This window comes from Leucopleurus acutus, assembly GCF_964270905.1.
Source record: "Leucopleurus acutus genome assembly, chromosome: 2".
Taxonomy (NCBI): domain Eukaryota; kingdom Metazoa; phylum Chordata; class Mammalia; order Artiodactyla; family Delphinidae; genus Leucopleurus; species Leucopleurus acutus.
This window is the reverse complement of record NC_139143.1, coordinates 57047894-57070259: the sequence shown is the minus strand read 5'-3', so window position 1 is coordinate 57070259 and position 22366 is coordinate 57047894. Positions and strand designations below refer to the sequence as shown.

Here is a 22366-nt window from a genome sequence, read left to right as displayed (position 1 = left end):
CAGTTAGCTAAAGCCAGAAGCCTGGCTCAGGTCTTGGGGCAGATGGAATCCACCTCAGTTCTCCTCTTATTTCGTCTAAATCTTCACAGAAATGGCCCAAACTCAGTAAGAGATATTATTAGCAGCATCAACATTAGCAAGAGAAAGATTGTTTTTGTCTTAGATGCTCCATACTGAAGAAGTTTTAAAAGCTAAGCACCTTTTTGGTGACTTAGAGGGATGTACCAACTATGATTTTCACTGCTGCTCTCCTGGGGGCAGAAACAAGTCCCCAGGGCCCAGCTCCTAAGACTGCTGCAGAAATGGAGCCAGACGTTGCTGGAAGATGTTGGTGAAGAGGCCCAAGAGAGAGAAAGGGGAGGAGGAGAGTAGAGAGGTGATTCTGGGTGAACAGCATCTTGGGGGAAAAAGAAAATAGCCATGGACCATGCAGAGAACCTTTCCAAACGTGGCTGCTTATGAAGGGGTTATGTGGGGCTCAATGGGGCAGGACTTTGCACGTACAAAATCAGAGCTTTCAAGGGATGGCAAACCCTCAGACACTGGCACTCCCAGAATGCTTTCTAAGAAGTTATAGAGAATCCACTTTAGCCTGATCCCTGAGCCCACTGGCCCTATGGGGACTCCTCTCTCCTCAGCTCAGTAAAGGTAGCACCTCACACCCTTCCCCAGCAAGCTCTGAAAAGGGCCACCGTGTCACAGCCCTCTACACACTAAACATACCTCTGCAGGCAACCCCAGATTCTCCTTGGGGCGGTATCTTCTCTTTGAACACCCTAACCTCCTCCAGACCCCATCCACCCCTTCGCTCTCCACCATAGCTCTTAAAACTTGTTTTGGACCCAACCTCTTCTTACCTTTTTGTTACCAGCTGATTCTTTTATTACTTCTATGGCCCTTAAGTCTGTAAAGGTTTTGTCCAACAAGCCAACCATATTTATTGCATGATAATCCTTGTCCCCATGACAACCCACGTTGTCATACTGAGTTGATACAATACCAGTCAAAAGCAAAGACACTTCTCATGGTAAATGTATAATTTTCTTTAGACTTCTTTAAATATGGGATATTGCTTACGCTCCCCTCCCCATCAGGTGTCTAGGGACCCCAGGTTGGGAAACCCCGCTCTGAGGATTAATGTTGAGTGACTGCAACCAAGTCTCCCTTGCTCTCCCTTTTCTCAGATGGGCAAAGTGAGGCTGTTAGTTTTAAGGTGAACTGACTTAGTCAAATTGACAAAGAATCAGAATGGAAATTGAGATTTTTTTTCAGTCTCACCTTTTTTGGTCTCTCACTCCTCTTAGCATTAGATTTTCTTAAAAAATAAAATAAAATTTAGCTGGGATGGGCTGCCACTTGCCCCCAAGGGAGTCTTTTCTGCTTGCAGCCTGGCCCTCTCTATGGGATCCTAGAATTTGCTGCACAGCAGCTGCCTGCTCCTCCCCTCTGGGTCAAGAGACCTAGACCACCCTGACAAGAAAGAACCTGAGAGATTGTCTGGTCCAGGTTGTCCCAAAGTGTGTTCCTTAAGATGTTAATTGCTACTGGGGGGGAAACAGTTTCCATGGTCCATTACTTTTGAGAAAAGCAAAGTTAAGCAAAGGTAAACTGGTTTAGTTTTGTGTTGTTTTCACTTCAGGACTTGGCTAAGCCTTTGAAATGCCTCTGGACCTAATGACCTGCCAGGAGGATGAGATGGCATGTATTATCGCCCAAATTTATTGGACCTGAAATCTCTTTTTCACAGGAGACCTACTCATACCCCACAGGGCCCTGGGGTTCTGAGAAGCTTAGTTTGGGACCTGTTAGTCCAGCCCAGCATTTCCAGATGAAGAAACTGAACTCCTCGGAGTGACCAGTCCTTGGACCCACAAGTAGACTTGGTCCCGCCAGAGCTGAACCCAGGTTGCCAGAGACTAATCCTGAACTTTTCAAATTGGGGTCTTTTCCTCTATACCTCGCCCACCACATATTTAACCCAGGAAAAAACCTTTCCAATGGCCCCCGGAAGTGGAGGGAATTTGCTCAGAGAGAGGCTGCTTCTGAGGCTCGTTTGTGTCCGGAGCAAAACCTGCCAGGCTCGTGGGGGCAGGAGGGAATGGCGAGGCAAGAACCCCTGCAGGACGAGGTGTTGCACAGCCGGGGGCTAGAAAGGGCTCCCCGAGGCTTTCATAGACTCTCGTATGTCTTAATCCAGTTATTGAATAGTACTGAGCATTTTCTGTCTTTTCTCAAGATCAAAAACTGTCACAAACATGACTCCAGCTCTCAGTCAACCTCCAATACCTTTCTCCCTGCATCTGCTCTCATTTAGTTAATGAGAAAATTGACTTGGCCAAGATGACCGTGATTATTGACAGACAGGTGAAAGCTAGGTGTCCTCTCCTTATACTGATGACGGCCTCCCACAGGCCAGGCATGGGAGAGTGGGAGGGAGAGTTTTAAAATATTTGCCTAAGCCCAGTCATTTCCTTGTGATTAGGATTATGAAATGAAAAGCTACAGTTCGGGCTCACATGGGAACAGACGCCCAGCAGACTCAGAGTGGCCCTCAAGGGCAGTGAAGTCTGGAGTCCGTCTCTCCAGGGAAGGTCCTGTCCCATCCCAGCAGCCCCCCGCCTGCCCGCCTGGGGGAGCAGTGCGGGCTGACCCTGACCAGGTAGGAACCACGCCTTTGTCTTTCTTGGGTCTTAGTCAATTCAGGCACGTGTGGCAAAGGACAGCATGGCATACGTGTATTCACACTTGTGTGTTGGCATGTGCAGAGCGGCATGACTAGAAAACTGAGTGGCTGCTCTCTGGAGGTGCCCAGTGGTTGTGTTGCCTGACTGTTATGTACCTGCTGTCTTCTCTCAACATATTTTTGCATGCTTCTCTCTTGTTATTTTCTCCTCTCCCCTTCCCCATCTATTTCTTCTTCTGAGAGCTATTTTATCTCCAAGTTTCCAGGCTCATTCAGAATTGAAGTGTAAGGTCCACGCCACTGTCTGTGATCAATGGCCATTTTGGGGAAAGAGAGGAGGGGCAGGTGCAAGGAGGCCTGAGCATCAGGCGTAAATGGCAGTCATCAGGAAGCCCAGATGCCGGTCCTCGCCCTGCCAGTGACCGACTTTCTCACAGGCCCTGGGGCAGGATGGGCCATACTGAGGGAATGAACCAAATCCTTTGAAATCCTCTTACCAGCAGTGGCCCCCTCTTCTCCTCTTAGGCATCCTTACCTGATAGGGATTTTTTCTTTCATTTAACCACGTGGCATCTAGTCAATAGCTTTTATGTGCCGGACACGTGTTGGGGCCAGGAACGCGCATGTGGATCAGGAAGCACTCTGTGACGTGTCAGATGTTGACAACTCAGTGTGATAAGTGCTTTGGCAGAAGCGGGCCCAGGATGCCCTAACCCAGGTTGGGAGGACTGCAGAGGATGCTGGGAAGGTGTCCCTGAAGGGGCGACATTTGAGCTGAGTGTGGAAGGTCTAGGAGGAGACATCCAAGTTGGGATGGGATGTATATGTGTGTGGAGTGAAGCAGTGTTTTTCAGGCTGAAGGAAAGACGGGCAAAGGTGAGGAGATGTGAACCATTGTGGCCAGTCGGGGGAACTAGAAGCAATTCAATATGGTGGGTGTGCAGGACAGGCTGTCGGGGTAGTGAGAGTGAGGCTGGAGGGACCCCTGTGCCATAAGAAGGAGTTTGACTTTTAACCTGACGACTTGGGCTTCTTGAAACTGGGCCTCAAAATCACCTGGGAAGCTTATTAGGAAACAGAGTCCTGGCCTAACTCCAGCTAAGGAATCAGAATCTTCAAGGGTGAGACCTGAGCAACAGCCTTTCGAGCAGAGTCCCAGGAGAGTCTACACAGACACCGGTCAGATTAAACCTTGGGAAATAGTGGGAGGGTTCCAAGCAGGGGAGAGGCAGGCACATGGGAGACCAGTCCCGACACTCTCTTGAGCCTCTGCTGGAAGGAAGTTATGAGGGCCCGAGGGGAGGCCCTGGGCAGTGAACAGTGTCCCCAGGAGTCGCTGCCAGGATCAGTTGCCTGAGTGCTCCTCCGACCACGTGCCCCATGACCAGGACAGGAGCGACCAGGAAATTCTGCTTTCCAGCTGGACAAGGTCCTTCAGGCAGTACAGTGGAGGGATGGCAGAGGCATCCCTCCCATCCATTCCCACCCAACCTGCTCTAACGCACTGACCTCAAAGGACTGTTTCATCCTTTCCCTCCATCCTAAGTGAAACCCTATTTCCACATCCCACAAGGCTCCTTATTCAAGCTGAGTGTTCAGAGCACACTGGGGGAGGGTGGAGAGGAGGAGTGAGGCTTGTTTTTTCATCCAGGCTCAGGGGAAGGAGGCTTCCTGGGATGGTGGGTTTCCCTAGGTGATTCAAATGGAGGAAGGGGACTACATGATTGCTATTTACTATATATTCATGTTCCTCCTAGATTTCTCTCCAAAGGTTGGTAATGAAAGTGTCTGATACACAAGGAAATAAGGCAGTTCCCCAGCCCAGAAACGCGCCATGCTCAAGGCTAAGGCCTGATGCAGACCACCCTCTAGGGACTCCCACCTCAAAGGACGGGGTCCAAACTCCTCATCCCGGGCCTAGAGGCCCTCAACCAGGGGCCAGCGCAAGCCCTGCGCTGCAGCCTCACCCCAGCCCCAGACTTTCCCAGATTAACTTTTACACTTAACGCTTAAACCAGGCAGTTTCACACCTCAGTGCCTGTGTTTATGCTAATCCCCCCCTCTGACGTGCCTCTCCCACCCTTCCCCCTCTGTCTGGCTAATTCCTGCTCATGCTGCAAGACTCAGCTCTCCGTGATACCTCCCGTCCCACCCAACACACATCTCAATCTTGCTATTCCTGTGAACGACCCACACCTCTACGCTATGCTAACCTTGATGGGACCACTTACACAGTAAGTTTAAGCACCTGCCCCTCCCCCACTCCACCTTGACCGGAAATTCCTCAAGGGCAGGGTCTGTGGTACTACATTTTGTCTCCCCAGTGCCTGGCACATAGTAGGAGCTCAAGAGATATTTGCTGAACCAAATAGAAACCAGATGAATGAGAAGTGCCCTCAGACATGTGAATGCCATGATAATTTAAGAGCATTCTAAGGATTTGCTTATTGGTGTTTTTAGGACAGGTGCCTCTGTATAGCTATGACACCCCATCCCCCTGTTAAGTGCAAAATAACAAACTTAATGAGTAAATTGAAGGTGATTATTTGCATCTTAAAAGGTGGAGGGCAGGTCTCCTTTAAATATTAAGCCCTTGCTAGAACTTTCAGAAACTTGCCTAACAGATCATTAACGTCTGGGGGAGGGGTGGGAGCCGGAGTCCTGGAGCTGGAACCTCTAAGAGGCTGAGCTCCAAAGTTGCGTCTATGAAAGGAGGAAGCAAGGCAGAAGGTCTTGGACCCAGACAGAACTGGGTTCAGACTCTGGCTATACTAGCTGTGTGGCCTTGGGCAAGTTCCTTAACCTCCCTGTACCCCGATTTCCATATTCCTAAAGTGAGGATACACCATACCTACTTTGCAGGGTTGTTGTAAAGATCTAAAAGGTCCTACCTAGAATGCCTTCCCTCATAGGAGGTCCCCAATAATAGTAATAGTATCGTTGTTGGTAGGGTTGACATGGCATATGGAGGGGAAGAAGGAGTCTTTTGAGGTTTACAGGATTTTACCTGGGATGGCAGAATAGGAAGGCAGAAAGGATCCAGAAATGTAAGGGCCAGACCATCATGGCAACATAATTTGACTATCACAGCACTTCACAATTAGTTTTACTTCTTTAAACGGAATCTTTCCATGTTGAACACGCAGAATGCTGGCAACAGCACTGTACTGTGTGGTTAATGTGAGGGTCTTGGACTTATTAGCTCTGTGACCTTGGGCAGATCACCTAACTCAGTTTCCTCATTTGTAGAAAGGAGACAGTAAACAGTACCCATCTCTTAAGGCTGCAGTGTGAGACAAGGAATGTAAGGCGCTTAACCCGATGCCAGGTGCACAGGGCGCCCTCCATAAATGGTACCAGTTACTGTATTATGAAGTGATCAGTACTAACAAGCACAGAATGGTAAATGCCCTGTTGGAGGGACCGCTTCCTCTGGGAATATGTTAACTGCAAGAGCACTACCCACGACTCTGGAGACCACCTGTCCCAGAGCTGTGTGACCTTGGGCCTGTTCTGTAACAAGGGGGTTTGCCCTAGATAATCTCCCCGGTTCCTAAATTAGCCCAAGGTTAGTCCACCCACAGCTCCCCAAACAGCTGCTCTCAGACCTGTATGCTTTTGCCCTGCCCAGATGCCCCCTTCCCCCTCTTCTGCAGGGTAACTCCTACTCACTTAAGGGCAGGCCTCCTTACCATCCTTCCCTGCCACCCTTCCTGGCTCTGCGCAGCAGTTAGAGCACCATGTGGTCCTTACTGTTGCAGGTCTGTCATCTAGATGGTGACTGTAGTGCCTCAGTGCAAATAGCAACCGCGCTTGAGAGTGAAGCTTGTTGGCAGAAGGAAACGATCAGCACTTTTCCTTTGTAGAGATTTCCGGAACCTCCTGGGTCCTAATTCTCTTACTGTTTCCCGTTTGTTGTGGAAAAATAGGTTTGGATATAGTTGGGGACCTGTCCCCTCCCTCTGGGCGGAAAGAGAAAGCAAGCCCAATTGGTTGGGGCCACAGCTGCTGGTAAAGTCCTTTGCAGCTACTTCATCCCAGGTCTGGAAAAAGTGACAAGGGATCTTCAGGAGTGCCCAGAACCCCCGAGAATCGGTCCCCATTCAAGGCGACTGCCAGTGCAGGCACCTGGCTCTCCCCTAAGCAGGACAGGATGAGGGAACTCTCGTCCACTACGAGTCCCATCGCGCCGCTGGAAAGCGGAAACAAATGACCTTGACCTCCAAGGAGACGGCCCCTCGGAGAGGGCGACTCCTCCGGAAAAGTTGTCTAAACAAAGGGCATTCCTCAGCTTCCACCCAGACAGCCCACAGCCGAGCCTCCTCCCCACGCCCCGGGTGTAGGGTTACACTGCTTCCCGCGAAGCTCTGGGAGAAAGTGGTGTTTCCGCAGCTTTGGCTCGCGTGGAGCCGCGTCCCACGGCCGCACTCTCCCAGAAGCCTCGGCTGCGGGCGCTCGCCAGGCGGACTGGGCTACCCGGGCCGCGAGAGGTTAGGTCCGGCGGCCCGGAAGGCAGCCCCCGCCCCGTCCGAGTCCCCAAACTCGCGGGCGTGCTTGCCGCTTAGACGTCTGGAGGGCATCGCTCGCCGCCGCCGGGAGGGGCAGCTCCGCAGGGCGCGGGCGGCCGGGACCGGGACCGCGGCGAGCGCGGAGGGCGGCGGGGCGGGGTGGGGGCCAGGGCCGCTCCTCTAGCCCCTTCCGCCGCCCCTCCTTTCTGCTCTCCCGCTCCCTCTTCCCGTCCCGGCCGGGAAGGCGCCGGGCTTGGCCTCTCTCCCCTTCGTGGCCGAACCATGAGCTAACAGCCCATGCCGCTTCCTCCCCGCCCGACCCGCGTCCCCTCCCCGGACCCGGAGGGAGGCCGCGGCCCGCGGGTCGGCTGCTCCGGCCCGACCCCACTCGGAGCCCCGGGGCGGCCCGCAGAGCCGGGAGACGAGCCGGGAGCGCCCCGAGGGCCGAGGCCTGCGGGCCGCACTCTCGGAGCCCCGGCCGAGCCCGCGCGCCCCCGGCCCCCGAAGCGGGCCCGGGAGGGAGAGGGGGGGAGAGGAGCCCCCGGCCTCGCCGGGGATGGAAGGGATGGAGGTGGCGGCCCGACCTGCCGGCGGCAGCCTTCAGTGAGTACGGAGGAGGCGAGGCGACGGGCGGGCCGGGGGTGGCGGGACCGCCAGTGGGGAGCGGGAAGGGAGGGTCGCAGGGGAGGCCCGTCCGTCACGTCCGTCTTCATTTCAGCGTCTCCGGCTTAGAGAAGTACAGACAGCACTTGGGCCGTAGACTTCGGCGGTGCCGAGCCGCACAAGTCGATACCCACTGTTCCCCAGGGGAAGGTCGCATCCTTCCAGGTCTCCGGAGATGGATGATCTCTGGAATGCTGTTCGAATTTACCCGAAAGAAAGTTATTGTAATGTGACTGAAATTGCTCCCGTTACCTTCACGTCCCCTGCTTTCTGGATTGAACCTTAGAAGAGAGGAACGGGTGGCCGGGCTGCCAAGACAAAGCTGGTAACTTCTAGATTAACTGGTGTAGTAAATGATCCCTTCCTCGCAAAGATAGGCCTTAAACTTCACAGGCTTAAAACTGAGGTAACATACACACTGTGTGTGTATTTTGCTTGGTGAAATATGTATATTCCTGAAATGTAAAAATTGAATTGTAGTAAGTGACTATAGAGGGACTTGCATTTAAGAGAATTCTGTGGTGAATCGTTGGTCAATATATGAGGTGAATAACTTCTTGTTTGTAATTTGTGTCAATATGGATGCATGTATTTATGTAAATACATGCAGTTTACTTCAAGTGGGACATATCTAGATGTATGATGGAGACGGAGCATGTTCTCAGAGAGCAGGATAAATATTAAGACATTGTGGCATGTATGTGTGCACAGAACAACTTGGTGAGTAAAATCTCTGTGCTCACTTTCGTTCCCTCTGAAGACATTGACATCAACCGTGCCACCAAGGGGCTGTGTAATTTGGGCAAGTCACTTACCCTGTCTAGACCAATATCCTCATAGGAGTAGGGGAATGGGGTTACACGGCCACTGAGTGCTTTGGAAGAGCCCTGGCCTTGGGAGGAGAAGCTTTGCGTTCCCAACTGGGCCTCCCTTAGCTCCCGTGTCACCTAATCTCTCTGTGCCTCAGTTTCTCTGTCTGTAAAAATGAGGATAATAATCCTGTTCTGGCAGAACTGCGTGAGGATTATTTGCGGGAGCATGTCTGAAAGTGCTTGCAGGCCTGCCTGACACAGAGCAGATGCTGATAGGCATTGCTGCCTGATCCTGGCCGCCCTGTGGGCACAGCCCCATGCTGCGCTCCTGTGGTTTGAGCACAGGGGGCCCCTTCTGCCAGAGGGTCAGATCCTGGGTGGTATCTTCCTGAAGTCCATCCTCTGCATTGGCTCCCCTTGGAAAGGGAAGAGCTTGTTGGCCCTTAGCAGGTGTTGCCATCCTCCTCTGAGGCCTGACACCTACCAGGAAAGCAAGAGGCCAGGGCTTGGGAAATCTGGCCCCCATTTCACTCTGGTCCACATTGGGCAGAAGACTGGTTGTTGTTTGACTCTCCACTGTGCCCCACATGTAAAATGGGGGTAGAAAAATGAGAACACTACTTAGACTTGGAAGAAAAAACTCAGTAATAACTTATGTGTACCGTCCAATGACTTGTACTCTTCGAGGTGCTTTCACATTGTCTAGGGGGCATCCCCTGCTCTAACCCCACGTTATTTTTCTCTGGACAGGGCTCTATCCCAAGGCACTTTGGGGACCCAGGAGGTTGTTGGAGCTAGCCAGGTGCTGGGTCTAAGGAACTCTGTCTGTTTTCTCCTCCAGAGGACCCAAAATAGGGAGCAGAACAGCTAGCTCCATGGAGGTGACCTCAGCTGTGGAGAGAAGTGGCCCTGAGCCACAGCCGGAGAATGGACACTTCCCAAGACACTGGCCCTGTCCTCGAGAAGACAGAACACCCAGCCTGATGGCCCCCCAGCCTCCTGGGGCACAGGGGATACAGGTCCAAGGCCCCTCTGTGCTGGAGTCCAAGGTGAGGGCCCTGAAGGAGAAGATGACAGCAGGCAAACAGGGGGCAAGCCCTTGCCTCACTTCTCACGAGCGGCCATCCCTCAAGAAACCCAAATGCAGACGAGTCAAGGTGGGTGGAACCAGGACTCCATCAGAGGGGTCTTCCCTACCTGATGCCGTGGTGGTCCATCATGCTCAGAACCCAAACGATGGGCTGCTGGACAGCAGCGTCACTGAGGAGGAGTCTGCCAGGAACGGGGCCCCCGGGCCTCCCAGGTCGCCTGCGTCTGGGCTCCAGAGCTGGAACAGGAGGAGCCCGTGGCCTCCAGAAGCAGTACGGACACTGCCTGACCACAACAGGGCTGTGCCGCCAGGGCCCAGCTCTTTGCAAGAGAGCCCCAAGCACAGAGTCACTCCAAGCCAGCCTGAGGGCTCTGGTCCTTGTAACAAAACCACCCACAGGCCCAGCCTGAGGAAAGGAAGGTCATACCCCATGCAGGATGGTCTCATCACACAGGAAGACCTGGACAGCTTGTCTCTGACGTCCGAGGAGGACTTCGTCCCCAGGCCAGCCCTGCTGGGGGAGCTCTGGAGAGCTGGAGACCTGGGGGCCTTGGGCACCGGGGGCAGCACCTTGTCCCTGTCTGACCGCGTGGAGAGGAACCGCCTTCTGCTGCAGGAGATGCTAAGTGTTGGGGGGCAGGGCCCCTCCAAGGTGGGAAGCCCAGCCTGGACTTCATCCCGGGACAGAGCTGTGCCAGGTAAGGCCCGCTCTGTGGGTGTGGTGTTGGAGGCACAGGAGGGAGTCCAGGAGAAGGAGAGGGGGAAGGGGGTTACCGTGGAAGGGTGGGGCAGGAAAGGGGGAGAGCATGGCTGGCTGTCACCAAATTCATCAGGATGTCCGCTTAGTCTTGGCTTTGACAGAGATTCTTTACCACCTCAGCCCCATCTGCTAAAGCCCCCCCACATCCCCCAGACCGATGGGAGGCCATCCTCTATCCTTGGGGTGGAGGCTACCACAATTTCTTCCCTGTGGCTTGTAGCTCTTTCTTTGTAGAGTAGCTTTTTGCACCTCCCTCAGATGACACATCCTCACCCCACAGTAGACCTCACTGTCCTCTTGGTAGGAGCCATTCTCCACAAACAGGTTTAGCGTCCTGTCAGTCTGAGCTCAGCGTTCAGCCCTCGGAGGCAGCTTTTTCCCTTCCTTCTTCCCTCACCCAGCACCTGAGGGGACCCTGGGGCACCCCTCAGCTCATGCATGACAGTGCCCACCAGCAGTCACCACGACAGGCTATGCCTCCTCCTCGGGGGTCGGAGTCATCTGGGGAGTAAATGGCTTCTGGAGAAAACTTTCTCCTCCATGTTTCTCAAGTGGCAGCTAAGAGCCCAGTTTCTGGCTCTGCCCTGATCTCTGCTTCTGTTCTGGGTCCTAGAGCGACTAGCAGGGGACGTGGACTGGGACTCCGGCATCTCCCTGCAGGACGCTGACCAGAGCAGGTAAGATCTCAGAGCGCACATCTTCTGTCCCTCCCTCCCTCCTGGCAGTTGTCCCTGTACCTTCATTTACACAGCATCAGGAGAGCAGCGAGAGGGCAGGCAAACCCTGCAGCACAGGTGGCCATGGCTCCTCCCGGAGACCTCTTAGAAGGCACCAGCCACCCCCGTGGCCCAGGCTGTGCCGCTGCTACTTGTGCAAAACCATGGGGCACGGAGCACAGTGAAGAGTACTTTGCAAACGACCTGCTCTGCGACTTGGGACTCATTTCCCTGCCCCAGCCTCTGTCTCTTTATATTTAAAGTGGGCCAAATAATACTTGTGTGATGTATTGATACTTCTCAGGACCGTTGTGAGGCTGAACACAAGATAATGGACGTGAAAATCCTTAGGGAAAATATCCGAATGCAAGGCTTTTACTCCGCCAGTTCCTTTCCCAATCAAGGGGTGTGTTGGGCTGTGTAAAGGCCTTCACTGCCCCCAGCCTCCCTGACTTCGCTCTAGCCCCTCCACGAATGTCTCTGGGAAACTGGGCCTGGGATGGGGCTGGGGCAGTGTCCCGACCAGGCAGGTGAGAAGACTACCCTCCGGGCGGGGTGAGGAGCCATCTGTGGGCCTGAGCTGGTGGCTGCCCAGGCCTCGGCCTCCTCCTCAGTCTTCGCTGCGCACCTGGCACGTGAAGCTGAGAGAGGTCCCGGAGCTGGGAGCGGCCCCATTTCCTCAGCCGTGCATCGACGTCACCCTCCTGAGGGTCTCGTGGTTTCTGCTGAGGGCAAAGGTCAGCAGTGTCACTTCTCCATTATCAGGCCCCTCCCTGCCTGATAAATTCCACTTATCGACCTCCCTCCCCTTCAGAACATGTGGACAGGGCCCCCTAGTCCTGCTTTCACAAAGCGAGGGCTGCCCAGGTTCAGGGGGTTCAGCCTCTGCCTGGCCACTGGCCTTCTCAGTGGCGTCAGCTGAGGGCCTGGTGGAGAGGGGGCTCTCTGTCTCCTTCCTCCCTCGTTATTTATAATTTGGAGTCGTGCCTGCCCCCCTCCTGCCAGGGGTCTCTTCCCGCCTCCACGGCCGCCACGGTCAGCCTCTCCTCATATCCCCTCCTAGCCCGGCCGCGATGTGGAGGGGTGTGACTGTGGTCCTCAGCGACACCCTGGCCCCCGCCCTGTCCCCTCGTCCTTCCCTGGGGGGCCGTAAAGGATGCAGCCTGGGCCCACAGACCTTGTCCCCAGAGGAGGTGGGGCCTCTTCTTCTGCCGCTGCTCCTCCCCCACCACTCCCACCCTTTCTTACCTGGGCCAGGGGGAGGAAGTCTCAGCTGCAAGATGGCCATGGGAGATTTGTCCAGAGGTCACTATTGAAAGGAGAAGCCAAAGGTCCTGACTCACATGTTGGATAACAAATAATAAAAACACGCATCTTAAAAGGAAAAGAACCTCAACCATGGGGTTGGGAGGGACTTTCCCCCAGTCCTGCGAGGAGATGGCATTTGTGTAGAATCCTCAGGGTAGGGATTTCTGGACTATTGTTTCACCTTCCAGACCATCTGCAGCAGGTTAGGGTTTGGATAAGGTATGTGGGTGTCAGCGTAGGATGTGTAGGTGTGTGCTTATGTGTATTGTATGATGATCTCACATGTCTATGTATGAAGGGAGAGAATGTGTGTGTGGAATGAGGTTGCTGCCCAGCGTATATCCGGGCCTAGAGTTGGCATGGGAAAAACTGTCTTCTGGCTTGTTTGGAAGGTCATTCATTCACAGTGCCCCACGGACCTTTATTGGTGATCTATACTCAGGCCCCTGCTGAGTAGATACCCAGGCTGAAGGGCCAGAGAGCATACCTCTAGAGCCAAATGAGGAGCCCTGTCCCAGGAGGGCTCTACACATCCTAGTTCAAGGATGGGAGAAAGGTCAGCCATGTGTAGAGCCCTCCTGGGACAGGGCTCCTCATTTGGTTCTATTCCTGAGTCTCTTGGTCAGATACTAAAGTGGTCCCTAAGACACTGCAGGCTCCATCTCTCCCCTAAGCAGGATGGATTTATTGATGCTCCTTCTGTATAGCTGAACTCCCCGAGAGACCTTTGGAATAAGGCACACTTCCCTCAGCTCCTTACCCCTGGCCACATGGGACCAGGGTCCTGGGGCTTTGTGTACTGAGGGGCTGAAGACACTGGGCAGTGTAGACTCTGAGACTGTGGTCACCATCATGATGGCCATCCTGAAGGGGCCAGGACATCAGTCAGGACGTGCTCGGGCAGTGAGCCCCTCAGATCTTCTCAGTGTTTGAGGCATAAAAGGTCCGGTTTCGTACCCAGTCAAACTTAGCATCAGTGTAGTTCAGTGTTGCAACCAGATAACCCCCGTGACCAAGTTAACCCAACACGTATTTAATTATGTCCTCAATTGTTACTGCTCTGCATGGTGATAAGACAAGAAGCCCTGAAATGATGGTGACAGCAGAGACCAAGACAGTAGTCACTGTCTGACTGGGGGGCTGGCCCAGCTCATTGCAGTGGTCACAGGGAGAGTCGACCGTGGAGACGAGACCCCTGAGATGCCGAGGGAACACCAGAAATGCCCCAGGACCAAATGGTTGTCCCCTCTACTGAGGGGCAAGAGGAGACTCCGTCCCAGAGGACCGGAGCAACCTGATGGTCCTTCCCTCCAGAAGACCATGCTGACACTCAGTTCCCAGACCTTGTGCTGCACCACATCCTCACTTTATCCTGATAGCGAACCCTATGGATTGTTCCTGTTTCACTGACAGAGACCCCTCTGGGGGGAGGCTAAATGACTTGCCCAGTCATACAGCTGTTAAGTTTTGGAGTCAGGGTCCACAGTCAAAGCTGCTCGGTGCCAAGCGCTGTGCCCTAACCATGAAGCAGCACTGCCACAAGCTGTCCCCACAGGCCATGCCTTGGGTTAGGGATCCGGGGATCCTCGGCCTCCCCCAGCCTGGTATTCTCAAGTATAGACAAAGAAGGGTGAATGGCAGGTTCCATGGGATAAGCTCGTTTCTCTCCTAAGTCACTGTTGACATGATTCAGGAAATGGGATTGACTGGGGGTGGGGAGCGGATGAGGTGAGATGTAAGCACTTCAGAGGTGGCCAGCGGGGTCAGTGCTGTCAGCGACCTTGCTCATGGCCGTGTCTGGGCACTGGACTTATTAGAGATGGGGGGTGGGGGGGAAGTGAAGGATCCTCTGCTCAGGACTGGCTCTGCCCTCATCCGTTCTTAGCAGCCCATGGTGTCCCGTCCCTGCTCTCTGTAAAATGGCCAGGATCCACTTGGCCTCTCCCCTGTCTTGAGGCTCTGAGAGGGCGTATCAGGATTACAGATTGCCCCGCTTGTGCAAAAAGTACGTGGAACCAGAGGAGCAGCAGCAGTCAGTACAATGCTCGCCCCAGGCCCCGCAATGAAAGGGAGTCAGCTTTTTACAAAAAGGCACTCAGCCTTGGGCTGCTGCATGCATCCTGAGGCCCAGGGCCTTCCTTGGCAGTCTCATTGGAGAGGCCGTGCTATGTGACCCAGGCCCACTCTGCTTCAGATCAGGGCCTTCCATGTGTGTGATCTTGGGGGGCCCAGATCCTGAAGTGTGTCTGCAGGGACTTTAACTACTGCTCCGCTGTGGGATAAATGGAGAGGGTCTCTGGGGTTGTTTCACTTGTGCTGTAATGATGAAGGAAGCTCAGAGGATTTCCTAGGTTGTTGATTTCCCCCCATCCCCGTGGTGGAATCGTGCCCATTTCTATCAACAGATACAGAAACTGAGGCTCATAGCGGGGAGCCCAGTCTCTGTGTACACACCTCGTCACAAGAAAAGAAGGAACAGGGTGCCAGCCGGCAGCAACTCAGACTTTGGTGGGTCCCAATTTTCAGGCCCCTGTTGAGATGGCTAGTGGTCAAAACTCCCTGCTCCAAAGCTGTTTGCAGACTCCAGTTTAAAGAAGGGGGCAGACAGGGAACCCTCAAGAATCTCAGAGGCCTGGCCTGTGACTCAAGTGGTCAGGCCCACAGCTGTGAGAAAATCTTGGGCTTTTAAAACTTAATTTATTACCTAGCATTTTGGAAGACTCTCCTGTGGCCCTACTACTGTGTGTAATTTCAGAAGGAATTCCCATTTTGCCCTCACTGCCCACTCTGCTTACATCAGCTTTGGCCATAGCTGTTGCTGGTGAATCTCCTTCTGGAGTTCCTTAGGGCCAAAGACCATGCTGTTCTTATTTCTGGGACCCAGTACCTGCCGAGTATCAGCACGGAACAGGCACTCAGAAAATGTTTGGCAGAAGCATGCATGCATGGGTGTAAGTGAGGGCTCACCAAGGGCTGGACACCCCTGTGAGCTTGACAGGATCTGGGTGGAGCCAGGAGACAACATTCCAGATGGGTAAGGCTTGCAGAAGTGCATGGAAGAGGTGTGAGGTGGGTTGCATGGAAGATGCTATCAGGACACAGGGTGGAAATGTGGGCTGAGGCCACTGATGGAGAGCCTTGGAATTTAGGTTTTAGGTAAGGCAGTAGGGAATGGAGGGACGTTCGCTGTCTCCCTCCTGCCACATCCACTCCCTCCAGTAGGATGACCCTGTCTTCTGGCAGTGCTGGGACGTTGCTGTGTGCCGTGGCCTGGTACACGGGTAGCCTGGTGAGGGGATCTGGAGATCATTCTGGCTCCCTGGTTGGGTTCTGGATCTTCTGGTCCTAGTCCCAGGGGGTCATGAGGAGCCCTGGGGGTGAGCTTGGGAGAAGAAACTCTCCTGCATCTCCCCAGGATTTGCAGGGCTGTAACTGAGGACTCCCCCGGGCAAGGGTGTAATGAAGACTAGCCAAGCCCCTGTCCGTCCTGCATACCCCCCGCCACTCCCCATCCTGCCCACCAACTCAGATATACAGACGCAAAGGGAAACTAGAGGGAACCCCTCGCCCCTCCCAAACCTGCCAAGACTACAACTAAAAAGAAAAAAGTTTCGTTTAACCACTCACCAGTGTTTTCAACTACGTACCGTGTTCCTGAAGTATCTAGGGTGCTAAGTCCTGGTGGAGAAGGAAGGATGCTAACACTTCAAGCCCTACCTCACAGCTAGTGCTGCCTGCAATCGCCATGCATGTCATTGTCACACTCACGTACACCCCACACAGGAAAATTGCATTATGGTACCGATCTTTGTGAATAAAGGGGCTCAAGAAAGTTAATTTGCTCAAGACCATTCGTCTTTGAGGAGTTGGGCTGAAATTCAAGAAGAGGAAGCCCTCCTCCATGGCCTCCAGAGTGGAGCAGGCAACTGTCCCCCCTAGATGGGGGTGTCTTGGTCACCTGCCTCCACACATGCAGTGCTAGCAGAGCGACAGCCCACAAGGATTTTTTTGTCCTCCTTCTTCAGGAAGGCAAGGACAGAGCCTTTTTGCTCTCTCTGTAAGGAGTCGACGTCCTAGGGAAGCTCTGCACACCTCCACCCAGATCTTTTCAAAGGTGTTCAATGAGGCGTATCCCACAGCAGCCATTCTTTTTTTGAAAAATTTATTTTATTGAAGTATAGTTGATTTATAATGTTGTGTTAATTTCTGCTGTACAGCAAAGTGATTCAGTTATACATATTCTTTTTCATATTCTTTTCCATTATGGTTTATCACAGGATATTGACTATAGTTCCCTGTGCTATATAGTTGGATCTTGTTGTTTATCCATTTTGTATATAATATCGATAGTTTGCATCTGCTAATCCAAAACTCCCAATCCTTTCCTCCCCCACCCCCCTTCCCCATTGGCAACCACAAGTCTGTTCTCTATGTCTGTAAGTCTATTTCTGTTTTGTAGATAAGTTCATTTGTGTCATATTTTAGATTCCACATATAAGTGATATCATATGGTATTTGTCTTTCTCTTTCTGACTTACTTCATTTGGTATGATAATCTCTGGTTGCATCCATGTTGCTGCAAATGGCATTACTTCATTCTTTTTTATGGCTGAGTAGTATTCCATTGTATATATGTACCACATCTTCTTTAGCTATTCGTCTGTCGATGGACACTTAGCTTGTTTCCATGTCTTGGCTGTTGTGCATAGCGCTGCTGTGAACATAGGGGTGCATGTATCTTTTCGAATTAGAGTTTTGTCCAGGTATATGCCATTCTTAAACAGCTCTTCCTTCTCTGTTGAGAGAAGCGCCTATTTATTATCTGGGCAGCAGTGTCCCTCCGCTACCAAACAGCCTCCTCCCATTCCCCATTCTATGGAAATTGCCTCTTCTGTGGAGTCCTGCTAAGGGCTCTGAAGGTCTAGAACAAAACCCACCAAACCCTCTCTAGCTTTAAGATGGCCTGTCTCTTCTAAACACGCCTTTCTGGCAGACAAAAAGGGGATCTCTTCGGCAGGTGATTTTAGTTCGTGTTCAGGGATTCCATCCTTTGCTCAGTAAGGGGGTGAGAGTAACTTAACAAAATAATGCTGCAAATAGTAAAAGCAGTAATAATAAATGCTAATATCGATGGAATCTCACCAAGTTCCTGGCTCTGTGCTCAGCTCTTATAAGGGGATCAGTCTCACTTAACAACTGAGCCCCTGTTTAGGAGAGGAGGAAGCTGAACCTTAACCCCTAAGTGACCTGCCAGGGTGACACAGCTGGTAAGTGGCAGCCCAGAATTAGAACCTGGGCAGGCTGCCCCAGAGCCACGCTTCTAACCACCACTCTCAGCTCTGTCCTGTCCGTGTCCCGCAGCCCTGGGAAGAAGGTGTCTGTGGTAATGAGCCCAGACAGGCCCCTGCCTTCATGGAGCACGTGTTCCAGAATCGGTTCCGGGCCCACCGTTCCTATTCCCCTCACTCGGGGAACCGCACACAGTGTGACAGCAGGAGCGCTCTATCCTTGGTCATCAAAAAGCTTTCTAATATACAAAAATGGCACAAATGCCGGGCAGAAAGGCTTATATGTGTTCTGTACACTATATTTTCCCTCTACTTGCTGCATCCTGGAATCTGGGAAATGTCAGATCTCTTTACATTCCAAATTGTTTCCCTAATTCATATTCCTGGGATGAAAGAGTTAAAGCCGGACTTGCTGGAGCTTATTATTTTAATCTAGGATTATGATGGCTGCAGAAGGAGGACACTCTGTCCCCCTGACCTCTCTGACTGGGGGACAATGGTGGTTGTCCTGACTGGAGAGCCTGACCTGGCTGTGCCTGGGTGGGAGGGGAGCTGCAGTCAGAGCTAAGCCTGTCTCTCTGCTAGGAAACGGGCTTAGGTGGAGAGACCAGAGCAGGAGGGGGCTGCATGCCGCCCTTTGTCCTGGGGAGCAGCTTAGGATGCTGGTGGTTGGAGGGGCAGATGGAAGGGCCAGAATACGCACGTGGAAGTCCCGTGGTCCCCGGCCAGTAGCCCTTTTAGGTGTTGCTGCTTCTTGAGGGCCAAACATCTGTGAACCTCCCGCAGAGGACGTCAGGGTCCCCCACCCCACCCTGTGGTACGGCAGGCTACCTGGCCAAAGGCCCTGGCTTACAGGGTGGCAATGTGAGTTCTGTCCCCTGTGTAACTCCCGCTGTCTACCGATGGGGAAACAGGCCTGAGGGAAGCACTCAGGCACTTTCTCCCTGCGCCTCACCCGCTGAGCTCATGAGCCCTCCATGTGCGAGCTTTCATGGCCATGACAAAAGCTCTCTGTGCTCAGATGGAGTTGTCTTTGCCAAGCCACACAGGGACCACCCCAGTCCTTCCAGGAAATCTCTAAAGGAACTGTGACAGCTGGGACGGTGGGTTATAGTCCGTGATGGGAAGGGGTTGGCTCCAGGGCTGTGGTCGGATTAGAGTGGAGAGTCTCCCTTCTCCTCAGGAGTCAGAACCTGTCTGCCGGGCAGGGTTGTTGGCCCTCGGGTGGACCAAGACAATGCAGTGATGGGGGCTGGGCAGTTAGACTGGGACAGGCTCACAGCGCTGCACCTGTCTGCCCCCTGCTGCTTGGGAGAAAGACCCCCTTCCCGCCACAGGGCTGTCAGGGCCTGCCCTCTCCAGGGTGCACCGTGACCGGGAGCTGCCTGCCCCGCTGACCCTGGCTGCCATCTGTGAAGGTAGCTGCTGCTCCCCTCCCTGCTCGGTTTGTTACTGCATGGATGCCTCCAGGCGCCTAAAAAACCCTGCTTTTCTAATCAGTGGAGAAACCAGCTTTGTCTGCCAGGAACCAAAGCAGGGCAGCTGATGGGAAAAAAAAAAAAATTAACAGCTCCAAGTAGAGGGAGCAGAAAGGAAACAGCCAAGCTGGAAAATGGTTTAAAAACCTGGGGGGAAGGCCGATCTTGGCAGCATCTGGCCAGCTGCCTGGAGCCCTCCTGCCTGCCCACCAGGTCTTGTGACAAATGCCCTCCGACAGCCGGGGAACCACAGCTGTCACCGGAAGGCTCTGAGCGTGCGGGCTGGCAGCCAGAGGCCTGCGGCTGCAGATGCGTCTCTCCCCGGGCTGGTAACCTCATTATCTCTGCTGGCGGAGCCGGAGCCTCGGGGAGCACAGCTGCTCTCGGCCGTGCGTTGGAGGCCCTGCCTGCCCGGGAAGCCGTGCAAAGGGAGGCCTCTCCTCACAGGGCAGCAGGCCTGGAGACTCACTTTCATTCTCTGCCGTAAGCCCTCCTGGTTCCCGCACTGCGCCTGGGCCCTGCCAGGGTTCATAGGCACAGATGGTGCCTTTGTTCTGGCAGTTCTTATTTTTTATCTTGGCCCCAATTGCAGGATTAGGTGCAAATAATGAGAAAAAAAGAAAAAAGAAGGAAAAAAAAATCACGGACTGCCCAGAGCTTGTCTAAGGTTGTCCCAAGGAGACCTCAGGGTTGTGCCATTTCCCACTCACATCTCTGTCATCTGTCACCTAGGAAACTACTTGGTACCTTCCCCTTGTCAAGACAAGGCCCCTTTCTCCAGGTGACCCGTGGAGTGGGTAAGGCATGGGATTTGGCGGGCTGCAGTCTGAGATGCAGGCCGGGCTGAGCCTCTACCTGCCCAGGTCCTCTTTCTACTGACCCCCCCCTAGTGAGGACAGCCCAGCATATGTGCAGTGAGGACAGGAGCAGCCACGGGGCTGCGGAAGCCACTCCGCCTCGGCCTGCTCTGGGACCAGGGGCGGGGAGGGGACGGGGGATGTGGAGACACTGGGGCTGGCTGACGCCTGCTCTGCTTCACTCGATGTCCGACCTTGAGCGACGACGCACCAGGTGCTCCTCTGTGCTCTGGAGCCCTCATCTGTCAAGTGGAGAGCGCACCTGTCCCCAGCCAGCCTGGCTGGGGAGGTGGGCTCCGGTCAGGGGGAGTCCAGCGCTGGCTGCATGTCATTGTCTGGGAGGTGGCTTTGAAAAAGAGCTGCTATCATTTTCTGCAGCTCTGGACTGGCTGGGGAGGAGGCAGCACACGCGGGAGGCGGAGAGGACTGCTAGAGGACCTTTATTATTATGAACCCAAGCCACTGCTGACTTAATGTGGGTCCAGCTTCATGTCTCTCAGCCCGGGACTGATGCCTGTCGGGATTGGGACTGAGGCCTTATGAAAATGTCATTCCCTCAGAGGAGCAGCACAGTGACGGGCAGAGCGCTGATTCCTTGTGTCTGCAGTGGGAGCTCAGGATGGTGCGGTGGGAGCTCCAGTGGGTACGTGTGGGTGCAGAGAGAGACAGAAGGAGAGAGGGAGGGGACACGTGTGAAGACCATCTGGCTGGCTGGGCACGAGCCCAGCCCGACAACCCCAGGCCCTTTTCTCCCCCTCCTCCAAGATAACTCCCTCTGTCTGCCCAGGGAAGGAACAATAGAATAATCTGGAGACTCCCCTACCCTTTTCTAGATCCTCCTGGGCTCTCTGCCTCCGGTCTCTGAGCAGATGTCCAAGGTGGGCCAGCTCCCTGGTCCCATCCAGAGTCCCTCAGGGCCAGGCCCCAGGCCCCAGGCTAGGTGCCCTCCGTGTGGGAGCTGGACAAGGAAGGTTGCACACGCAGGGCTGTTTCTGGCATAGCCACGCTCGACACTGTTAAAGCCCTCCTAATCCGTGTTATTTTCTTCTAATCCCTCCCCAACCTGCTCTGGCCCACGTGCCACCCTGCAGGTCCTTTAGTCCCAAGCCGGAGCCCGTGCTGAGCCCCAGGCATGAGGAAGCCAAGCATCTGCTTCAGCGAGCCCGCATGAAGGCCAGGACCCGGCCCGTCCGTGCCAGCCACGATATTGTGCCCACCCTTGCCCAGGGCAGCCGGTGAGTGGGGCCCGGCTCAGACTGGCCTGGGAGGGCTGTGGCAGAAGAAGAGATGGGATCCAGCCATAATGCCGCTGCTCACTCCTCCCTCCTGTCTTTGTGTGAGTTTTTCCTGTGTCAGGCATTGCTTTCATTCTAGTCAGTCAGCACACCTTCATTGAGGGCCTGCCCGTGTTCTGTTATGGAACATAATCCGAGCTCCCTGGAGGACAGAGGTCACAGTCTCCAGGGAAAAAGACGGGCACACGGATCAATACGGTTCCGTGGGTGGTGGTGTAGGAGAGGAAAGATGCGTGTGCAGGGCAGGAAGCCTACTGTAACTCCGCTGGAAAGGACAGGGGAGGCTCTGGAGGGTGTGGCTTGTAAGTTGGGGCTTGAAGGAGACGTAGATATTCAGATGAGGGCAGATGAGGGAGGCAGGGGTGAGCATCCCGGGGGCAAAAACTGAGCAGAAGCACCATGCTCAGGAGTTTGGCCAGGCTGGAGCCTGAGGACATGCTGGGGGTGCACGGTGTGAAGGCCAGAAGGCTCGGTGGAGGCCAGTCATGGAGGCCTCCAGGCCTGCTGAACAGTTTGGATGCCTCCCGTAATAGCTAGGAGCCACCAAAGGATCTGAGGCAGGTGGGTAGCACCATCACATTTGCATTTCAGGAAAGCTGGTCTGACTGCAGGCATGGGTTGGATCTGGGGACTCAGGGTCAGTGAGGAGGCTGCACCGTGATCCTGGTGAGCAGTGATGGGGGCAGGGTGTGGAGGTGAGAGATTGCCAGGACACAGAGCAAGCAGGCTTAATGAGGCAGCAGAGAAGCGGTTAAGACTCTGGAACCAGACCACTGAATTCTGGCTCTGCCACTTACTAGCTGTGTGCTCTTAGGGAAGTCTGTGTGCCTCAGTTTCCTCATCTGCAAAATGGGAATCATACGAGTGTCTATCCTAACAGGGTTGTTGTGAGGGTTATGTGAGTTAAT

General features: G+C 53.9%; 1 protein-coding gene across 1 annotated transcript in view; it reads left to right on the top strand.

The window, feature by feature from the left end:
* Positions 1-7747: 7747 nt before the first annotated feature.
* KIAA1614 overlaps positions 7748-22366 on the top strand; it is a gene marked incomplete at both ends in the record, with an annotated part of 35177 nt that continues 20558 nt past the window's right edge. The window contains 4 exons of the mRNA XM_082832792.1: positions 7748-7794; positions 9508-10454; positions 11130-11193; positions 21255-21398. Coding sequence (XP_082688918.1) covers positions 7748-7794; positions 9508-10454; positions 11130-11193; positions 21255-21398 — 1202 coding nt within the window. The remainder of the gene's footprint in view (positions 7795-9507; positions 10455-11129; positions 11194-21254; positions 21399-22366) is intronic.